The sequence below is a fragment of the Diplotaxodon limnothrissa genome, linkage group LG11, assembly GCF_057381915.1.
Source record: "Diplotaxodon limnothrissa isolate DT_005_m linkage group LG11, D_limnothrissa_male_GT1.1, whole genome shotgun sequence".
NCBI lineage: Eukaryota > Metazoa > Chordata > Actinopteri > Cichliformes > Cichlidae > Diplotaxodon > Diplotaxodon limnothrissa.
This window is the reverse complement of record NC_140606.1, coordinates 14,268,190-14,287,298: the sequence shown is the minus strand read 5'-3', so window position 1 is coordinate 14,287,298 and position 19,109 is coordinate 14,268,190. Positions and strand designations below refer to the sequence as shown.

The 19,109-nt window shown below is 44.3% G+C and overlaps 1 protein-coding gene across 2 annotated transcripts in view; it reads right to left on the bottom strand.

Annotated features, from left to right (window-relative positions):
• Positions 1-19,109, bottom strand: part of LOC146622477 (steryl-sulfatase-like) — a 34,614-nt gene that overhangs the window by 1,763 nt on the left and 13,742 nt on the right. Inside the window, exons 4-9 of one of the 2 annotated variants that reach the window (XM_085366233.1) lie at positions 15,592-15,997; positions 15,375-15,511; positions 13,217-13,354; positions 12,788-12,947; positions 12,442-12,563; positions 8,182-8,443 (exon numbers count right to left, since the gene is read on the bottom strand). In XM_085366233.1, coding sequence (XP_085222359.1) covers positions 8,182-8,443; positions 12,442-12,563; positions 12,788-12,947; positions 13,217-13,354; positions 15,375-15,511; positions 15,592-15,997 — 1,225 coding nt within the window. Of the gene's footprint in view, positions 1-6,079; positions 8,444-12,441; positions 12,564-12,787; positions 12,948-13,216; positions 13,355-15,374; positions 15,512-15,591; positions 15,998-19,109 lie in introns of those variants that run through there. The other variant, XM_085366232.1, reaches the window with a different exon arrangement.

Sequence of the window (19,109 nt, the reverse complement as noted above, 5' to 3'; positions counted from 1 at the left end):
GATTGGACTCTTCTCTGTTGAGATGAGACAGTGGACAGGGTGGAGAGAACTTGTCCCGCTTGTGCTCATAACCGGAAGCTGAACGTCCTTAAAAGAACTCATAATGGACTTCATGAGGCACAGACAGGTCCGCTCCACTCTCATTAGAGAGAGAGCATGCTCTCCTACTGCCTGGGTGTTTGGTACACAGTGGGCACTATTGAGAACAGGAAGGCTGCTCAACGGGTAATTAATACCGCCCCAAAAATCATTGCCTGCCCTCGGCCACCCCTGGAGGCCATCGCCAGATCCTCCTGTCTCAGAAAAACCAGGACCATCAAAGGTGAGCCCCTTGCACCTGACCCACCACCTGTTTGTGTCTCTGAGGCACCGACCCACATCTCCAGACAAACTAACAGCTTCTTCCCCTGGGCCATTCAAACCTTAAACAAACACTATGCCCCCACATTCACACTATGATGAGTGAATGTGGCCTAATCTCATTTGTTTCTAATGTAAGTAAATGGAAATCATGAGAAAAAAGTTAAATAAACACACAAAGTACAACCAGTGGAGTAAAAGGCTCTGTTCCTCTGTGTCTTAAAGTTTTAAAGAGAGAAAGGAGAAAGTAAAAGAGCAAAGCTATAGACCCACAGCCTCATGGGTTCCAAGATTTAGCAAAACTGTTCAGATGTAACTAAGTGAAAAAGACTTTTACTTTATTTTTCAAAAAGTTTAAAAATTGATCTATTAAGATAAAATAGTTGCTTTTGTGCGGCCCCTTTTTTCTGAAATATTCAACAGACTCACGACAAAGACGACTGGCAAACATGTGCAGGGAAAATCCACCAATGATCATCATGAATTCAGTTCAAGTCAGTTTATGTAGCTGATTTATGACGTGCAGAAGTCCACCCAGGGATGTGCATCATGAACAGTCCTGAATAGTACAGAACCTGAATGTTGTATCGTCAGTTAAACATTATTAGTAACAGAGATCTGTGAAGATCTGCTGCAAACACAGAGGTCATCCTACTGTCTGCTGTAATCAGTCAACTTTTATTCTTACCTTTAACAACAAAGTCTTCAACACTAATGTCAACAGACAAACATGACCTGAGTCACCAGGACAGGCTTGAGTTTGTGTTTGAGTTCTTACTGAAACGATTCAGGATTGTTTTGCATTTTAAACTTGTAACATCTAAATTTGATTTCGACACACACACACACACACACATATCTCACTTGTGCGTATTGTGTTATTATGTAAGCTCACCTGCTGCTTGTGGTAATAAGGCTCATTTAAAGCTTGCGCCTGCGGCAAAGAAACCCCGGCTTATGTTTTTCTCCCTAATGTTGAGTCTCGTAATGAACTACAGTAGGGGACTGCTGTGTGGACGGAGGCCAGCTGAAGGAGCTCATTTGTTAGTGTAATCATTCAGCTGTTGACTTCAGTGTATGGGACTGAAAAGCTGTTGTTCACACCTGCAATGTGTTATTTGTGTGATAAGCCGTTCAGATCCACTGGAAAGCAGAGAATGCTTTTCAGCTCCTGGAAGTTTTTCATCTGCGAGCTGCACTGTCCTCTGGTCCTAAACGAATGCAGTGGAAACTGATTCTACAAAGGCCCAAAGAGGATGGAGGTCTAGTATTTATGCAATCCAGGAACATCCGTGCCCTTTGTGCTGTTCTGTCCACAGTTATTTGGGGAAATGGGATTCTGGGCTGTAACCACAATACTGCAGTAGAAGCTCCCGCTGTGCCCCGGGGCTGCTGGGAGATCCATTCGGCAGATATGATTGGTACCTTTGATGATGATTGGCTAATAAACAACTCCACAAGCTGCAAAGATTTCTTTGTTACCCTCGCCTGCACGCTGAAGAAATAAGCAAAACATAACGGCTATTTCCTGATTGTTTTCTACACTGTACTATCTGAGCATGAAGGAGCGTGACATGTATTAAAGTATATGGCCTAAACTGAGGGCGAATCAGGACGCGTGATATCCCTGTGTTCTCAACAGACAGTCTGTTATCACGAGCTCTGATGTGACTTACGGTCTGCAGTCCTCATCATAGTCAGCCTTGTCCACGTTCCCTCAAAGCAAAGAGCTCACGTCACTGCTGAAACACACCAGGCTACAGGTCTGTTAGCGATGCTGAGGGTTGATTTTATTTTATTTTTTGCAGGCACATTCAGACAGTGTATCCAACTACAACAGGGCTGTCGAACTCCAGGCCTCGAGGGCCGGTGTCCTGCAGGTTTTAGGTGTCACCCTGGGTCAGCACACCTTGACCAAATGATTAGTTCATTACCAGGCCTCTGGAGAACTTCAGGACATGATGAGGAGGTCATTTAACCATTTGAATCAGCTGTGTTGGATCAAGGACACGTCTAAAACCTGCAGGGCACCGGCCCTCGAGGCCTGGAGTGTGGCCAGGGGTGTCACACTCCAGGCCTCGAGGGCCGGGTACTTCAGACCCAGCAACACACTCAGACAATAACTAGAACTGAAGAAGCTTCTCGGATGAGAGGTGAAACGTCTTCAAGCAACTCAAAGAAGTCCAGACGCTTTTCTTTCCACGCTGTGGGCAGGTTTTATGCCTGAAACACACTGAACACATTTACAGGTCACATGCCCCGATGCTCAGCCCCAGACTAAGCTTTCATTGGTTGTTTGTTCACACGCTCACATTCTGTGCAGTTTAGGCTGATTTCTTTGGATATTGATGAGTTCAAATTAACTTTTTTCCTCAGCTCTGAGGAATGAATAGATACTGCTGTTCTCTGATCTCTCACTCCACTACCACCAGTGCCAGATATGATCACAGAGGTCCTGCGACTGTCATCAGCCACAGACGCACTGTTCATGGAGCTTTTCAGAGAAGTCAGGCTTGAACCTGTTACGGTGCTGCACAAAATGATATTTTTCAGCCGTACATCTAAATGTGGTTCCAATAAGTTTATTTGAATTTCGAGCTCCAGTGACTGAACCTGAACTGGAACACACACACACAGTAACTGATGGTTAAAAAGACGCTAGGGCAGGTCCTGACTTAAACACAGGGTGGTGGGGTGTGGAAAAGGGCTCAGGTAAGACTGGCTGCAGGGGCCCGGGAGCCCCGCCCCTCCCTGAGCATAGTTCTGCTGCAGGTTACTTCCTGTTAAAAGGGTGTTTTTCCTTCCCACTATTGTAGAGTGCTTGCTCACAAGACATTTATAGTTTTCACTGTAATTATAAAGCACCACTGACACCATCAGTGAACTGGTGCTATAGATGGGTCTTCTCTGGGAAAATAACCCAAACGGCAGCAACATGGCTCTCTTCCTGGTGCTGCTGAAGGTTGTCACTGTCCCCCTGGCTGAGGTCAGCGTTATCTTGGATTCCAAAAGGTTTCATGCCATCCCACAGAGGTCGATTATCTTGTTAACAATTTCACTTCTTTACTACATACGAATCTGCTCCTCTGAAAAAGAAATTCTCACATCAGAGGTATAACTTTCAAACACTCACCTGAAAGCAGATGACTCGTAAGCTGGAGAGTCACAAATTTAGAGGATCATCATTTAGCCTGGAGAAATAGTTTGCTGCTTTATAAGAAAGCCCTCCACAAAGCCAGAACATCTTACTATTCATCACTGATTGAAGAAAATAAGAACAACCACAGGTTTCTCTTCAGCACTGTAGCCAGGCTGACAAAAAGTCAGAGCTCTGTTGAGCCAACCATCCCTTTAACGTTAACTAGTAATGACTTCATGAACTTCTTCACAAATAACATTTTAATCATTAGAGGAAAAATGACCAGTAATCATCCCGCAGATGTAATATTATCTACAGCTACTCTTAGTACCATTGATGTTAAGTTAGACTCTTTTTCTCTAATTGATCTTTCTGAGTTAACTTCAATAATTACTTCCTCCAAACCATCAACGTGTCTTTTAGACCCCATTCCTACAAAACTGCTCAAAGAAGTCCTGCCATTAATTAATGCTTCGATCTTAAATATGATCAACCTATCTCTAATAATCAGCTATGTACCACAGGCCTTCAAGCTGGCTGTAGTTAAACCTTTACTCAAAAAGCATCTCTAGACCCAGCAGTCTTAGCTAATTATAGGCCAATCTCCAACCTTCCTTTCATATCAAACATCCTTGAAAGAGTGGTTGTCAAACAGCTAACAGATCATCTGCAGAGGAATGGTTTATTTGAAGAGTTTCAGTCAGGTTTCAGAGCTCATCACAGCACAGAAACAGCTTTAGTGAAGGTTACAAATGATCTTCTTATGGCCTCTGACAGTGGACTCATCTCTGTGCTTGTCCTGCTAGACCTTAGTGCAGCATTCGATACTGTCGACCATAATATCCTATTAGAGCGATTAGAACATGCTGTAGGTATTACAGGTACTGCACTGCAGTGGTTTGTATCATATCTATCTAATAGACTCCAGTTTGTTCATGTAAATGGAGAGTCCTCTTCACTAGGGGTGCAACGATATTCGTATCGATATTGAACCGTTCGATACAGTGCTTTCGGTTCGGTACGCATATGTATCGAACAATACAACATTTGTAATTTATTTTATCAATTTTCCTTCTGACGATGCTGTCTGTGTTGAGCGCTCAGTGAATCTGTGTTCGACTACTCCGCCTAGGCTGCACTGTCGAGCGCAGATCCACTGAGCGCTCAACACAGACAGCATAGTCAGAAGGAAGAGCGCAGGGCAAGCTAGCGAGACAGAAGTTAAGCTCTACTTGCAACAGGCAAATTGAACCTCATTCAGATCTGGCGTTTGGAATTATTTTGGTTTTCATGTGACGTATGACCCTGAAGGTAAGCGAGTCATGGACTAAAGTAAAACAGTATGTTGGATGTGCCATGCAATGCTCAATTACATTGGTGTGAACTAGTGTGTTAGCGCAGTTAGCTCGTTAACGTGTTGGCCGTCTAGCCCCATGCACGGAGCGATCGGCGGTAGCTCGTTAACGGAGATTTGCCGTGTTGTGGCGTTAAGGTCATTTCAACGAGATTAACCTGAAAGCACTAGTGGGAACACAACGAATATGACTGCACATTTACGCCGACATCATCCTAGTGCAAAGACAAGTGGAAGCAGACAAAAAAAGCAAGCATGCTACTAACTTTAGCCGAGTCATTTAGACAGCTGTTAGCACATGATTCTCCTTATGCTGCTGAGAATATAGCCCAGAAGAAGCGGATAGTATAGCTTTTATTTTGGAAAGAGACATTTCTCTGTAATAAACTCTCTTTTCCAAAGATGAGTGATTCCTCAATCAGATACAGGGCTCGCAATATCGCTAGCCCGACGTCCTGGAGCTAGCGATTTTTTTCAGTCGGGCTACCAAAATCTTTCTCTTCCCTGCCCGTCGGGCTATTGTAGGGAAAATATATGTCAATGCTTTTGCATTCTTTCAGAAATGTAGCTGGGTAATTATGTCATTGGCATCGGTGAGCCACTGTCAATATGTGACATATTGAAGTCGCGTTTGAATTTGCGCTTGTTTTTTTGCTTTCACTTTGCAATCGTGCGAACTGTGTATAGAGAGCGACAGCACTGATCTGTGAGTGATGATAATTTGTGCACCAATTCCTCTGACATCGTCTTATTAATCGTTAGCTTACTATGCAAACATGACAAGTGAAATCTCCCGCAGCTTACACATGTGAGAGGTTGATCGCGCAGAGAATCGCTGAGCTTATGTGAGTGAGCGTGTAAAAGCATTTCAGTTCTGCTGAGCCAAATAAGACAGGTCAGGGTGAAGAAGTGACAGCCAAAGAAAAGCTTACCACAAAACGGAGAAGTTATGACAAATCAGACTATAAGGCAAAAAGAAAGTGCAGCTTTATGGTTTCATGGACAAAAGAATTTCTGTGGCTGCAATATGACGAGCTAAATAACCAGGGCTGCACATAAGTGGTCCGCAGGTGCGCATTCGCTGTCAAAATAAAAAACACGCACAAGGGTTAGGGTTAAATTTAAAAACTGTACTTTTGAGTTAAAATATATATTTATAATTTTAATAAATGACAAATTAAAAATGCATGAACATTTTTTTGTATCGAAAAAATATCGAACCGTGACACCAAAGTATCGAACCGAACCGTGAATTTTGTGTATCGTTGCACTCCTACTCTTCACACACTGAGGTTAATTATGGAGTTCCACAGGGTTCAGTGCTAGGACCAATTCTGTTTACATTATACATGCTTCCCTTAGGCAGTATCATCAGAAGACATAGCATACATTTTCACTGCTATGCAGATGACACCCAGCTCTATCTGTCTATGAAGCCAGATAACACACACCAATGAGTTAAACTGCAGGAATGTCTTAAAGACATAAAGACCTGGATGGCCGCTAACTTTCTGCTTCTTAATTCAGATAAAACTGAGGTTATTGTACTCGGCCCTGAAAATCTTAGAAATATGGTATCTAACCAGATTCTTACTCTGGATGGCATTACCCTGGCCTCCAGTAACGCTGTGAGGAACCTTGGAGTCATTTTTGACCAAGACATGTCCTTCAACGCACATATTAAACAAATATGTAAGACTGCGTTCTTCCATTTGCGCAACATCTTTAAAGTTAGAAATATCCTGTCTCAGAGAGACTCTGAAAAACTAGTTCATGCATTTATTACTTCCAGGCTGGACGACTGTAATTCATTATTATCAGGATGTCCAAAAAACTCACTGAAAAGCCTTCAGCTAATCCAAAAGGCTGCAGCAAGAGTCCTGACAGGGACTAGAAAGAGAGAGCAGATTTCTCCTGTTTTGGCTTCCTATTAAATCCAGAATTCAAAATCCTGCTCCTCACATACAAGGTCTTAAATAATCAGGCCCCATCTTATCTTAATGACCTTGTAGTACCATATCACCCTATTAGAGCACTTCGCTCTCGCTCTGCAGGCCTACTTGTTGTTCCTAGAGTATTTAAAAGTAGAATGGGAGGCAGAGCCTTCAGTTTTCAGGCCCCTCTTCTGTGGAACCAGCTTCCAGTTTGGATTCAGGAGACAGACACTATCTCTACTTTCAAGATTAGGCTTCAAACTTTCCTTTTTGCTAAAGCATATAGTTAGGGCTGGACCAGGTGACCCTGAATCCTCCCTTAGTTATGCTGCAATAGGTGTAGGCTGCCGGGGGATTCCCATGATGCACTGGGAGTTTCTACTTCAGTCACAGTTGACATCATGTTCATACTCTGCATTCAATTATTAGTTATTATTAATCTCTGTCTCTCTTCCACAGCATGTCTTTATCCTGTCTTCCTTCTCTCACCCCAACCAATCACAGCAGATGGCCCCGCCCCTCCCTGAGCCTGGTTCTTTCTTCCTGTTAAAAGGGAGCTTTACCTTCTCACTGTCGCCAAAGTGCTGCTCATAGGGGGTCATCTGATTGTTGGGGTTTTGTTCTGTTTCGTTTTTGTTATTGTAGGGTCGACCTTACAGTATAAAGCGTCTTGAGACAAATGTTGTTGTGATTTGGTGCTGTATAAATAAAACTGAATTGAACTGTATACAAACATGTCAGACCACACTAGACTTTTGAAATCTAGCTGACTTTGTGTTTAAAGTCCAAACTGTTGCTCAGCTCACGGATGGTCACCATATTCTCTGGAAATTAGTTCAACCAAGCCTGATTTTCTTTACCTCAGCTGCCTCAACTAAACCAGAAAATCAGTATCAGATCGTGGGTATCACAACATTTGTTAATCATTCATGACCCCCCCTTTGCAGCTCGTACTGTAGCTCTTAGACTTGTATAAGACGATTCTCTGAACTTTTATTGAGGTCTAAGTCTCATAATATATTTTCTGATTTGACAGCTGACAACTTTACTGTGTTAGTCGCTCAGCTTTGTTGTTATCCAGTCTATTGTATTTTATAATTGCCACCTGTGTGCTGACTAGATCTCTGAATGTGAGGCTTTTGTTACTACATCAAGTGAAATAAAATCAGTGCAACAGATGACTGCGCCCTGACAAAACAAAGGTTTAATCGTGGATTTGAGAAGTTCATATGAAGTGTCCATATTCAGATTAGTGTGACTCTAAACAGCAGCAAGGATCTTCCAGTGCCGCCTCCACAGAAGCTTACTGGTACAGCTGGCACTGACAGAGCTGCGTGACTGTGGAGCAGCAGGGCTGCAGCCAGGGCTTCCACATCAGGTTCGCGTGACTTAACTGGTTCTCCACTGGCTTCAGTGAGCGCCGATGCATCTTCACAGCTTCCTTCATTGTGGCCAGGACAAAGTGAAAGGCAGGCTCAGTGTCTGGGGTCAGCGGTGTGCTCTCTGATGGGTCCTTTGAGAGATCGAAGAGCAGAGGAGGATCGTGGAAGGTAACGTGCTCCGGCGTGCAAAAGCAGATATGTGTATGGAAACATCCCGTCTTGTTTTCTGGGTAGAAGTTTGGCGTGAAGTAAAAAGCTTTCCACACCGAGCTACCTGAGAACGATAAATGAAAGCACTCAGTGCCACTTTCCCTCCATGAAGCAGGGTGTTGAAGTGCAGACTTTCAGCCTTAAATGTAAGACTTTTACAAACCAAAGGAAGCACAACATTTATACATTTTCAGATGCATTAATTCAACAAACTAACAATTTTATTTTAATGCTTGGATGAAAATCTGTTGTAGAAAATGACCAGCTGGAGTCTAAAACCCATGGACATCAACAAATGCAGCATTTCTTCCTGAGAGACGCTCCGTCAGGCATTTACTGCATCCACCTTCAGTTTGTGGATCCTTCTGGTTATCAACTGAAAAGCTGCTCTGCAAGATTTCGATCAGGTTTCTGCAGCATTTGTCTGAATCTGAGCAGAGTACAGCCCTGTGCACGTCACAGCTCACCCTAATAAAGCTAACATTAGCTTCATCGTGTTTGGGCCTCTTATTCAAAATTACAGCGAGAAGCTATAAACTGTTAATTCAATATTCTCTCCATGGACGCCCCTCTCTGCCTTACTGCTGCTGTCCCAAAGTGTTAAAAATAGCTTTGCAAAGTCATGTTTTCCAGACTCATACATGTTAATGACTTTGGTTCTTATCTGTTCTAGAGTGTATTTTGTGTCATGATGTGCAACTTTTTGAGATCTTTTATCCTCCTTGATTCATCAGGTCACACAGTATCCAGTTAAACTCAGCTTTCCATAAAAATGGATTCATCACAGTCAGTTGCTGATTTGACATGAGGGGGGGGGATTACTTGAATAGCTATGGCCACGTAGGTTTAGTTTCTTTCTCCTAAATCATCATTTGGAAACTGCATTTTGTATTTACTTTGTCTTTGTCTAATATAAAATTTGTTTGATGATCTGGGATGTGGCAAATGCACAGCACTGTATATCTGATACATTTGATGAGGGAATAACCTCGCATGGTCATGAAACTGCTTGTCATTGAACTACCTAATTCATTTTAGATCTCTGCATGAAAGTGGCTGTAATTCAGTTAATGCATGTTTGTAAAACCCCTTAAATGAAAGCTGAAATACTTCAGTCACATATGGTTTGAAAACTACAAAAAAATGATGTCTTTGTCCAACAAGTTATGGACCTAACTGTAGATGACCAGCCTACTGGACCTCTGCAGAAGCCACATGTTATCAAAAGGTTGATGAACAGAATCAACCTTTTGTAAAGTGTGTAATGTATGTTTTGTCAAATAATATCAAAGAGAAACACATTTTCCATTTGCCTTTTTTCATGACCTGATATGGTACATTACAAAATTACACCCTGCACAGGCCGCCACTCGGTCGCAGAGCTAACACTTACAGGCAGACAGCCGTTCACACTCACAATCACACCTATTCACAATTTAGAATAATCAGTTAACCTCACACTCTGCACACAGTGCTAACAACTAGCTGTTCGATATAACCATATATATCGATGACGATATAAAAGCGTCTATCGTTTGTTTCGTGGTGTCGCAAAATAAACTGTTTACAGCAATATTTTTCATTGTTTTTCATCGTGGCTCCGCTGTCCGCTTGTTTGTTTTCCACATAAACCTTTCACAATAAAGCTCAAGATCCTTTTGAGACTTTTCAAAATAAACTGAATCACGTGAAAGAGCATGCAGAGAGTTTACGGATGAGAAGCAAAAAAAGAGCCGTCAGGTGCTAAAAAATAAAGCTTAGACTCAAATTTTGAGAGAAAACGGCGCCGTTACAACTTATGTCTAAAAATGTATCGTTTCATGCATCGGTTAAAACACTCGACTCCAGCTACATGACGCGCAGCTGGAAACCCTAAACGCAAGTCGAGCTGCCTGAGATTCACAGAATTTACAGAAAATGTTACATTTTTGTGATTTATATCGTTGTCAGGACGATAAATGTCTGAGATTTTTGTCATATCGCACAGCCCTACTAACAACTGCACCACGGTGCTGCCCCTGGATCTAGTTCAGCTAAATGAGCAGTTGCTACAATACACCTGGGATTGTAGTTGGTCAGTTTCCTCATTTGTTGAAAGCTCTGGTCAAACATTTCCTGCAGAAGGCTTAAAGAGCCTTCTAGAAGCTCGGACGGCCTCAGCCTGAGCTGAGTGTGAGAAATCTGCAGGAAACGTCTGAAGTTGTTTTCATCCATGCACTTGTATCATTTGGTCCATGTGACGGCTCACATCACCTGCTGGTTTCATGCTTTCACTTTTTAAATTTTAACTCCAAACACGAGTATGGGGCCATGGTATACTTATTATCCATAAACTCTATAATGTGTAGTAATATAGTATATGTTTCAGTGTGATACAGATCAGCAGTGGTCGGGCACTTTGGCCAAACTGCTGTCTTTAAAAGTGACCATAAATAGAAATGCAGCAGCATGCTCAGGTTTTCAAATGAGACCATTGCTGTTAATGAACTCCATTCTGTATTTTATTAACTTGGAAAAACTACATAAGTAACTGTGGAATCTGTGAAAGTGTGGACACCAAGTCATTCACGCTGCAGCCTGTAAACACTTTTGGTGGCAGTTAATAATATTAAGCTGCCACTCCTGCAGATCTCTTCAGCTGAGAGATCTTTTCAGACTGTCTTGCGGTGTCAGATCTCCCCTGAGACCTTCTCTGATATTCAGGCCAGGGGACTGTTACAAATATTTAAGTCTGCTTTGGATGATTGTTCTCTTGAGGAAGCCAGCCTCTTTTCATCTTTGTATGTTGACTTCAAATAGCACCAGGAATATGGCCTCAAATACCAGAGTTTGTATCTGTCTGGTACAAAGTGATCTTTGTCCTTTAGTTTGGTATGTTACATTTTAGTAGTTTATTAATCCATTTCAGAAGTGGCCAACCCGCGGCTCCTGAGCCGCATGCAGCTCTTTGCCTGGTTTCATGCAGCTCTTATATTGAAGTTTGTGTTTTTTTTAATCTGCGTGTTCGCTTCGTTTGAGTTTAAGGCAAGGCAAGGCAAGGGAAATTTATTTGTATAGCACAATTCAACAACAAGGTGATTCAAAGTGCTTTAACACTGTATTTTCATCAAATGCAAATGTGCGTGAGATGGAAATACCACAAAGTTTCCCAGTAGGTGCGAGTGTCATGATGGGTGTGACCCTGTGTTTGTGTTTGATTTATACTTGATTATTGCAAACAAAGCTTGGAGTTTCTGTTTCTGTGCCCTCCCCATGTTTCACGTTTGGTTCCACTGCATCATCCACAGGGAGCAACTCGCGTCTAAATCACTGAATTTAGACAATGTCATGAAGCCTGTGATGGAAATCATCAACTGCATCCACACACATGCACTTAACCACATGCAATTCAAGAATCTCATCGCTGAGCTGGACCCGAGGCTTCCAGGTGACCTGCTGCTGCACTGCACTGTGAGGTGGCTGTGATAAACCCAGGCACTCTCTCGCTTCTTTGAGCTTTTGGATGCCATAATAATAATAATAATAATAATAATAATGGATTGGATTTATATAGCGCTTTTCAAGGCACCCAAAGCGCTTTACAATGCCACTATTCATTCACTCTCACATTCACACACTGGTGGAGGCAGCTACAGGTGTAGCCACAGCTGCCCTGGGGGAGACTGACAGAAGCGAGGCTGCCATATGGCGCCATCGGCCCCTCTGGCCAACACCAGTAGGCGGTAGGGTAAAGTGTCTTGCCCAAGGACACAACGACCAGGACAGAGAGCCCGGGGATCGAACCGGCGACCTTCCGGTTACAGATACACTTCCCAACCCCCTGAGCCACGGTCGCCCATGAAACTGTTAATGGTAGAGAAGGACTATCCCGAGCTCTCGGACCTCAAGTGGATTATGGATCTGGTCTTTTTGGTCGACATGCTGTGTCACTTGGACAGACTGAACCTGACCCTGCAGGTTAGGTTAAAAATGCTGCCTGACCTGGTGCAAAGTGTGTTTGCACTTGTCAACAAACGGTAGAGGTTATCAATACGGCTTCATCTTTCTCTGTTGCACACTTACTGTTTTGGGGATGCCATCTGACAGCGTTCAAGTTGGCATTACAGTAGTGAAAGAGAAATTCATGCTTGGAACGTCCAGCTCTCCCCTGTAGCAAATCCATGAGGTCATGACCATCTATTTCCCTGCAGAAAGAAAGTGAACATGAATTACAATGGTGGCTGCAACTGATCAAAGCCTCTGGATTACCTTAACACCCCACTCTTCATTAGAAAACATGTTCCCTCTGCTCACATCCAGGATTCCCCTCACTGTGAATCGCTCTCACTGCCTCTCCTTTCTTTAAATGTGACCTAGATTTCAGGCTGACATAAGGAAGGAGCACAGTCTCACCGCTGTGCAGCCTCACCTGTCCTCTGGGACTGAAGCTCCACTCAGCTGCACCACAGTAGGAAACAGGTCCATGTTGCTGGTGGGCTCATCTATCTGTCTGCCACCAGGGATTTTCCCAGGCCAACGTAAAATTCCAGGGACCCTGATTCCTCCCTCCCAATTCGTGGACTTCCCTGCTGCTCGGTAAAAGAAAAAAAAAAGAACAAGAAGTCATGAAAATAATTCTCATCCGGCTACCAATTAAGCCTAAATGATAGCACTGCACCAAATCCCCACTGAGCCGTCTGCACAGGTGGTACTGTCATTGTCTACATTTGCTCTGCCGGTGGCTGCAATTATAATTATTAACTAAATGGTAAAATCCTGCTGATGTATACAGGCAGAAAGGTCTTCAGCTTTAAGCATTACAACCAAGAACAGTTTTCCGTTTTTCTTCTCGGTGTACCTTTATATATTCCGTTCGATCCCCCGTGGACATCGCCTCTGGCAGAGATTTCCTCCAGATGAGCCCCTTGATCTGAAGTCAAGTAAACAAGAGTTTTTCCTCTCAAGCTGAGTCTGTCCAGCGTCTCCATGAGCTGACCTGAGAATACACACAGTGCAAACTCCAGTCTGTAATTATTTGGAAACATTTTTCCGTTTGAGTATGAATAACAGAACGAGAAAGAGAAACTGTAAAACAACACATGTGTTAAAGCTGCCAGGCAGGAGGAAAAGAGGAAGACCTCAGAGGAGGTTCGTGTTTGTCGTCAATGATGTCAAGCAGGAGAGTGGGTGTGACAGAGGCAGAGGGACAGAGCGGGATGGATGCAGATGAACTGTGGTGACCCCTAAACGGAGCAGCTTAAAGAAGGAGGAAAAATACATCTTCTATATTAGATTGGTCAAAGTAGGCATCAGTGCTCGCTGGCTGCTCTGCTTTCTTTCTGTGCCTCTCTCCTCTATCTGTGCACGTGTGTTTGTGTCCTCATCTCATCAAGGCCACTCTTCACTGGACCGTTCAAAAACACAATGAGTTAAACCTTCTGTGTTTGTGGTGCCTCCGACATCCTCGAACACTAAGTGTGTTTCTTCTGTACATTTCCCTGGATTCCCCTCCTTGGTGTGTGGTGGGTCGAACCCTGAGATGGACGGTTTTACATGGGTTCTCTTCCCCCCGGACCCCTGGACCACTATTCCACTATTTGCATTGTGTCTTTGTGCAAATATACTTTCGCTGTAAACAAACACACTGAACTTTGATCTCCTGAGTCCAGCGTGCCCATCAGCCTTGACACAGGGATTGTATTGATCATGTCCATCATTACTACTGGACATTAACTTTTTTCAGTCGCCAAAAACAGTTCAGTTCAACTTTATTTATACATCGCCAAATCAAAACAACTGTCACTTCAAGGGGCTTTATTTTTAGACCCTAATATAGAGAAAAACTGTTGGCTTTGAGAGTGCTGACGGAGAAGTAATGACTATTATAATTGTAATGACAGAGAGACCTATTAACACATAGTGAGTGAAGAAGAAACTCCCAGAGCATCATGGGAATCCCTGGCAGCCTACACCTGTTGCAGCATCACTAAGGGAGGATTCAGGGTCACCTGGTCCAGCCCTAACTATATGCTTTAGCAAAAAGGAAAGTTTGAAGCCTAATCTTAAAAGTAGAGATAGTGTCTGTCTCCTGAATCCAAAGTGGAAGCTGGTTCCACAGAAGAGGGGCCTGAAAACTGAAGGCTCTGCCTCCCATTCTACTGTTAAATACTCTAGGAACAACAAGTAGGCCTGCAGAGCGAGAGCGAAGTGCTCTAATAGGGTGATATGGTACTACAAGGTCATTAAGATAAGATGGGGCCTGATTATTTAAGACCTTGTATGTGAGGAGCAGGATTTTGAATTCTGGATTTAACAGGAAGCCAATGAAGGGAAGCCAAGACAGGAGAAATCTGCTCTCTCTTTCGAGTCCCTGTCAGTGCAGTAGTTATGCTGTAATAGTTGTTGATGATGATGCAGTTCTTCACTCCTATTTATACTCCTCTATACACCAGTATTGCATTTAATATTTAGTAATCCTTACCCCAATCTAGTCGGCTCAGATGGTTGAGCTTCCTGAGCCTGGCTCTGCTGGAGGTTTTCTTTTAAAAAGGTGTTTTTCTTCCCACTGTCGCCACGTGAGACTCATAGCGATTTGTCTGATTAGGGCTTCTCCCTGACATGCAGTATACTAAGGTCAGGTCATGATAAACACTACAAAGCACAGTGAGATCAGTTCTCCATCCACAAGGTTTTAAGTGGATCTCCTCACATCTTCCATCTCGCCTCACTCACTGGTTCTTCTCTCCTCTGCAGCAGCAGGTGAAGCTGGGGGGGTTTCACAGAGCCTACCCTCCTAACATGATAAGATCGTGACAAGATGTAATTGCTATGACTACACACTTATCTTCTGTTCCCACTTTAATGATTATTCCTGAAGGCTCTTTCTTTCTTAGTGTCATTTGACTGAACTGGGCAAAGAGGAGAGGTCGGAAGCTTCTGGGCTTTTTTTACTGGATTTGAAAGAACTGACAGACATAGAAAAGCAGCTTTTCCTTTAAACAGACAGAATGACCTACCCACACTCCAGTCCACCTCCTGCACAGCGTCCCCGTAGATACCATGGCGGCTCGTTCCTCTGAAAGCTGCTGAAGCAAAGATGGCTGTGTGGACTTGGAGGAAAGAGAAAAGGAGCAGGAAAGGCCTGTTTGAATTTCTGCAGAAACAAACAATGAATATGAAACATTGCAACAAGAGAGTTTTCAGATCCAGGTGAATCAGGAAAGCTTCACGTACCGCTCTATGAAGTCCACTGCCTCGTGGACCATCCTCTGTGTCATGTTTTCAGACTTATATGGCTGCTCCACAATGCTGTGGTCCCTCAGGAGAACACAGTTTAAGTATGGGACAACCATGATGAACGCTACTAGCAAACCAGTGACCAAAAGCAACAGAAACATCAAGCTCAGGATCGACCTTCTGCCGATGACCCCGCTGTAGTGCAGCACAACTGTAGTGAGCAAAACGATGCCCATTGTTCTGTATGGCAAATATTTATGGAACTGGAAAATGGTGCCATGTCCAGGCTGGCAGTCCCTCAGGTTAGTCAGAGGGATACCGAAGAAATAATTGAAGCCGTGGTTGTTAGGGTGGTGGCAGTGATCGTCACGGCTCTCACAGTTCAGGCCCAGGTGCCATTTTCCTGCAGACAAGAAGAAGAAACAAAAACTCAGAAAGTAGAAACCCGATTAAGCTCGAAGCCACAATAAGAGAGTAAACTGTACACGTCCTATAACAAACAAATCTCACTACGGTTACGGGTATAAATATTGACATCGGTGTGAGCTCTGTCACTTCATTTTTAGCTGCTAATAACGCTCAAAACTGTCTGCGATGAGCACACAAGACACTCAGCCAAAGACCTCTTTATTCAACTTGTCTGACATAACATTTAATGCTGTACTTAATAGACTGGCGCTTACATAGCACCTGCTGTCTGCATTCATACACCAGCTTTTTCTGTGCCTAAGCACTTTTACCCGCGTGTTCACACACTCACAGGCACTGGGGTCAACTCAGGGTTCAGCATCTACCTCAGGATACCTCAAGACAGAGCCTAGGGGATCTGGGGCATTCACCACCTCTCTCCTTAACCTGGCTTCAACCAGTCTTTCCCATAGTGTACTTCATGGTATGGCTCATCAGCATTAAAGCTCTGTAGTTACTACATCTGTGCACACCACCCTTGTTCTTCAAAACTCTCCATTCCTCAGGCATCTTCTCACTCTCTGTGACTGTTAAACAGTCAAAGGTCCACTGCCCTGTCTCCTACACATCTCCAACCAACCACCTTTTCACTCTTCATACACCTTCATAGCTGCCCTCACTTCCTCCTTTCTTAACCTCTGCACTTCCGCATTCAGCCATTCCATCCTATTTGCAAAATCCACACCAAATTCAAATTCAAATTTTATTTGTCACACACACACACAACCATACACAGTATGACATGGGGGTGAAATGCTTGTAGCTGTACAATGCCCGACCATTAAATGACAGAAGAAAAGTTTTACAATATTTACAATTTACAGTTTACTACAAAAATTTACAAATTAACTTAGGAATTTACAGTAAAGAATGTGCAAATAGCAGAAGAGATTATAAAGATAAGGATTATAAATTATAGGAATTATAGGATTATAGGAAATGTGTGGTGGTGCGTGTGGTGACGTGTGTGAGAGTCCAGTCTTATAGTGACATGTTTGGGAGAGTCCAGTCCTACACCTGGTTCAGGGCCCGAATAGCCTGGGGGAAGAAGCTCCTCCTCATTCTCTCTGTTTTGGCCTTAAGGGAGCGGAAGCGCTTCCCAGACCTCAACAGTGAGAAGAGTCCATTGTTGGGATGGGAGAGGTCCATCATAATCTTCCTAGCTTTGGACTTGCACCGCTTGGTGTAGATGGACAGCAGGTCAGGGAGCTCTGATTGAATGATGCGTTCTGCCGAGCGCACCACCCTTTGCAGATCTCGTCTGTCCTGCTTGGTGCTGTTCCCAAACCAGGTGCAGATGTTTGACGTCAGGACGCTCTCGATGGTGCAGGAGTAGAAGTTCTTGAGCACCTTCAGTGGCAGATGGAAGTCTCTAAGTCTTCTGAGGAAGAAGAGACGCTGACGGGCTTTCTTAACCAGGGTGTTGATGTGACAGGACCATGACAGGTCCTGAGTGATGTGGACACCCAGGTATCGGAAACTGTCCACTCTCTCCACTGGCGTGCCACTGATGATGAGGGGTTTGTAATTCCTCGCCTGCTTTGTAGTGAAGTCCACGATCAGCTCCTTAGTCTTGCTGATGTTTAGGAGGAGGTTATTCTCCTGGCACCAGGTCTCCAGGTTCCTAATCTCCTCCAGGTAGGCCGTCTCGATGTTGTCGGAGATCAGGCCCACAACAGCAGTGTCGTCAGCAAACTTGACAATGGAGGTGGTGTCGGATGTGGCTACACAGTCATAAGTGTACAGTGAGTACAGCAGGGGGCTTAAAACACAGCCCTGAGGCACTCCAGTGCTGAGTGAGATGGAGGGGGAGACTTGTTTTCCTACCCTCACTGATTGGGGTCTGTCTGTGAGGAAGTTGAGGATCCACTGACACAGTGATGAGCTGAGTCCTAGATCCGTCAACTTGGTGAAAAGCTTAGAGGGAATTATTGTGTTGAATGCTGAACTGTAGTCCACGAACAGCATCCTAACATAATTCCCTCTGCCAGTGTCCAGGTGACTCAGGGATGTGTGGAGCAGGTGAGATATGGCATCGTCTGTGGAACGATTAGTCCGGTAAGCAAACTGAAGTGAGTCGATGGTGGGAGGAAGTGAAGAAGTGATGTGATCTCTCATCAGTCTTTCAAAACACTTCATCACAATTGAAGTCAGTGCTACTGGACGGTAGTCATTGTGGCAAGCGGGCTGTTGTTTCTTTGGAACAGGGACAATAATGGACCGTTTGAAGCACGTGGGAACCACAGCTTGGGCCAGGGAGAGGTTGAAGATCTCCGTGAACACCGGTGCTAGTTGATCAGCGCAGGCTCTAAGGACCCGGCCAGGGATTGCATCTGGTCCTGCTGCCTTCCTGGTGTTCACCCTCCTGAAGGTGTTCCTCACGGCATGCTCTGTGATGACGAAAGCATTTTCTTCACTGGTGCACTCCGAGCGCGCGCAGCCGTTTGTTGTTTTAATTGCTGCGGCATCGAAGCGAGCATAAAACGTGTTCAGCTCATCAGCCAGTGAAGCATCGGCATTCATCATTGAAGAAGCTGGTCGTTTATAGTCCGTTATAGTCCGCAGTCCTTTCCACAGGCTCCTAGAGTCGCACTGTCGTAGCTGTGACTCTAGTTTTTCCCCGTAGCTCCGCTTTGCCTTTCGGATCGCGCTGCGCACGTTGTAGGACGCAGCCTTGTATAGGTCCATATTACCGGAGACAAGCCCTTCATTGTAGGCAGCGGTGCGTGATCTCAGAGCGTCGCGGATGTTTTTATCCACCCACGGCTTCTGGTTGGGAAACGTTCGGATGATAGTTCTTTCTGCTGTGTCGTCCGCTAGTTTCCCGATAAATCCCACAACCGCTTCCGTAAACATGTTGATGTCATCAGAGCTGCGCCGAAACATGTCCCAGTCTGCGTCATCCAGTGCGTCCTGCAGCGCGGCCACCGATTGGTCCGTCCAGCGAGCGACCTCCCTCCTGATTGGTGGTTGCTGCTTTAGCCTTTGTTTGTAAGCAGGTATGAGGAAGATGGCGGAATGGTCCGATTTTCCAAATGCCGGCAGGG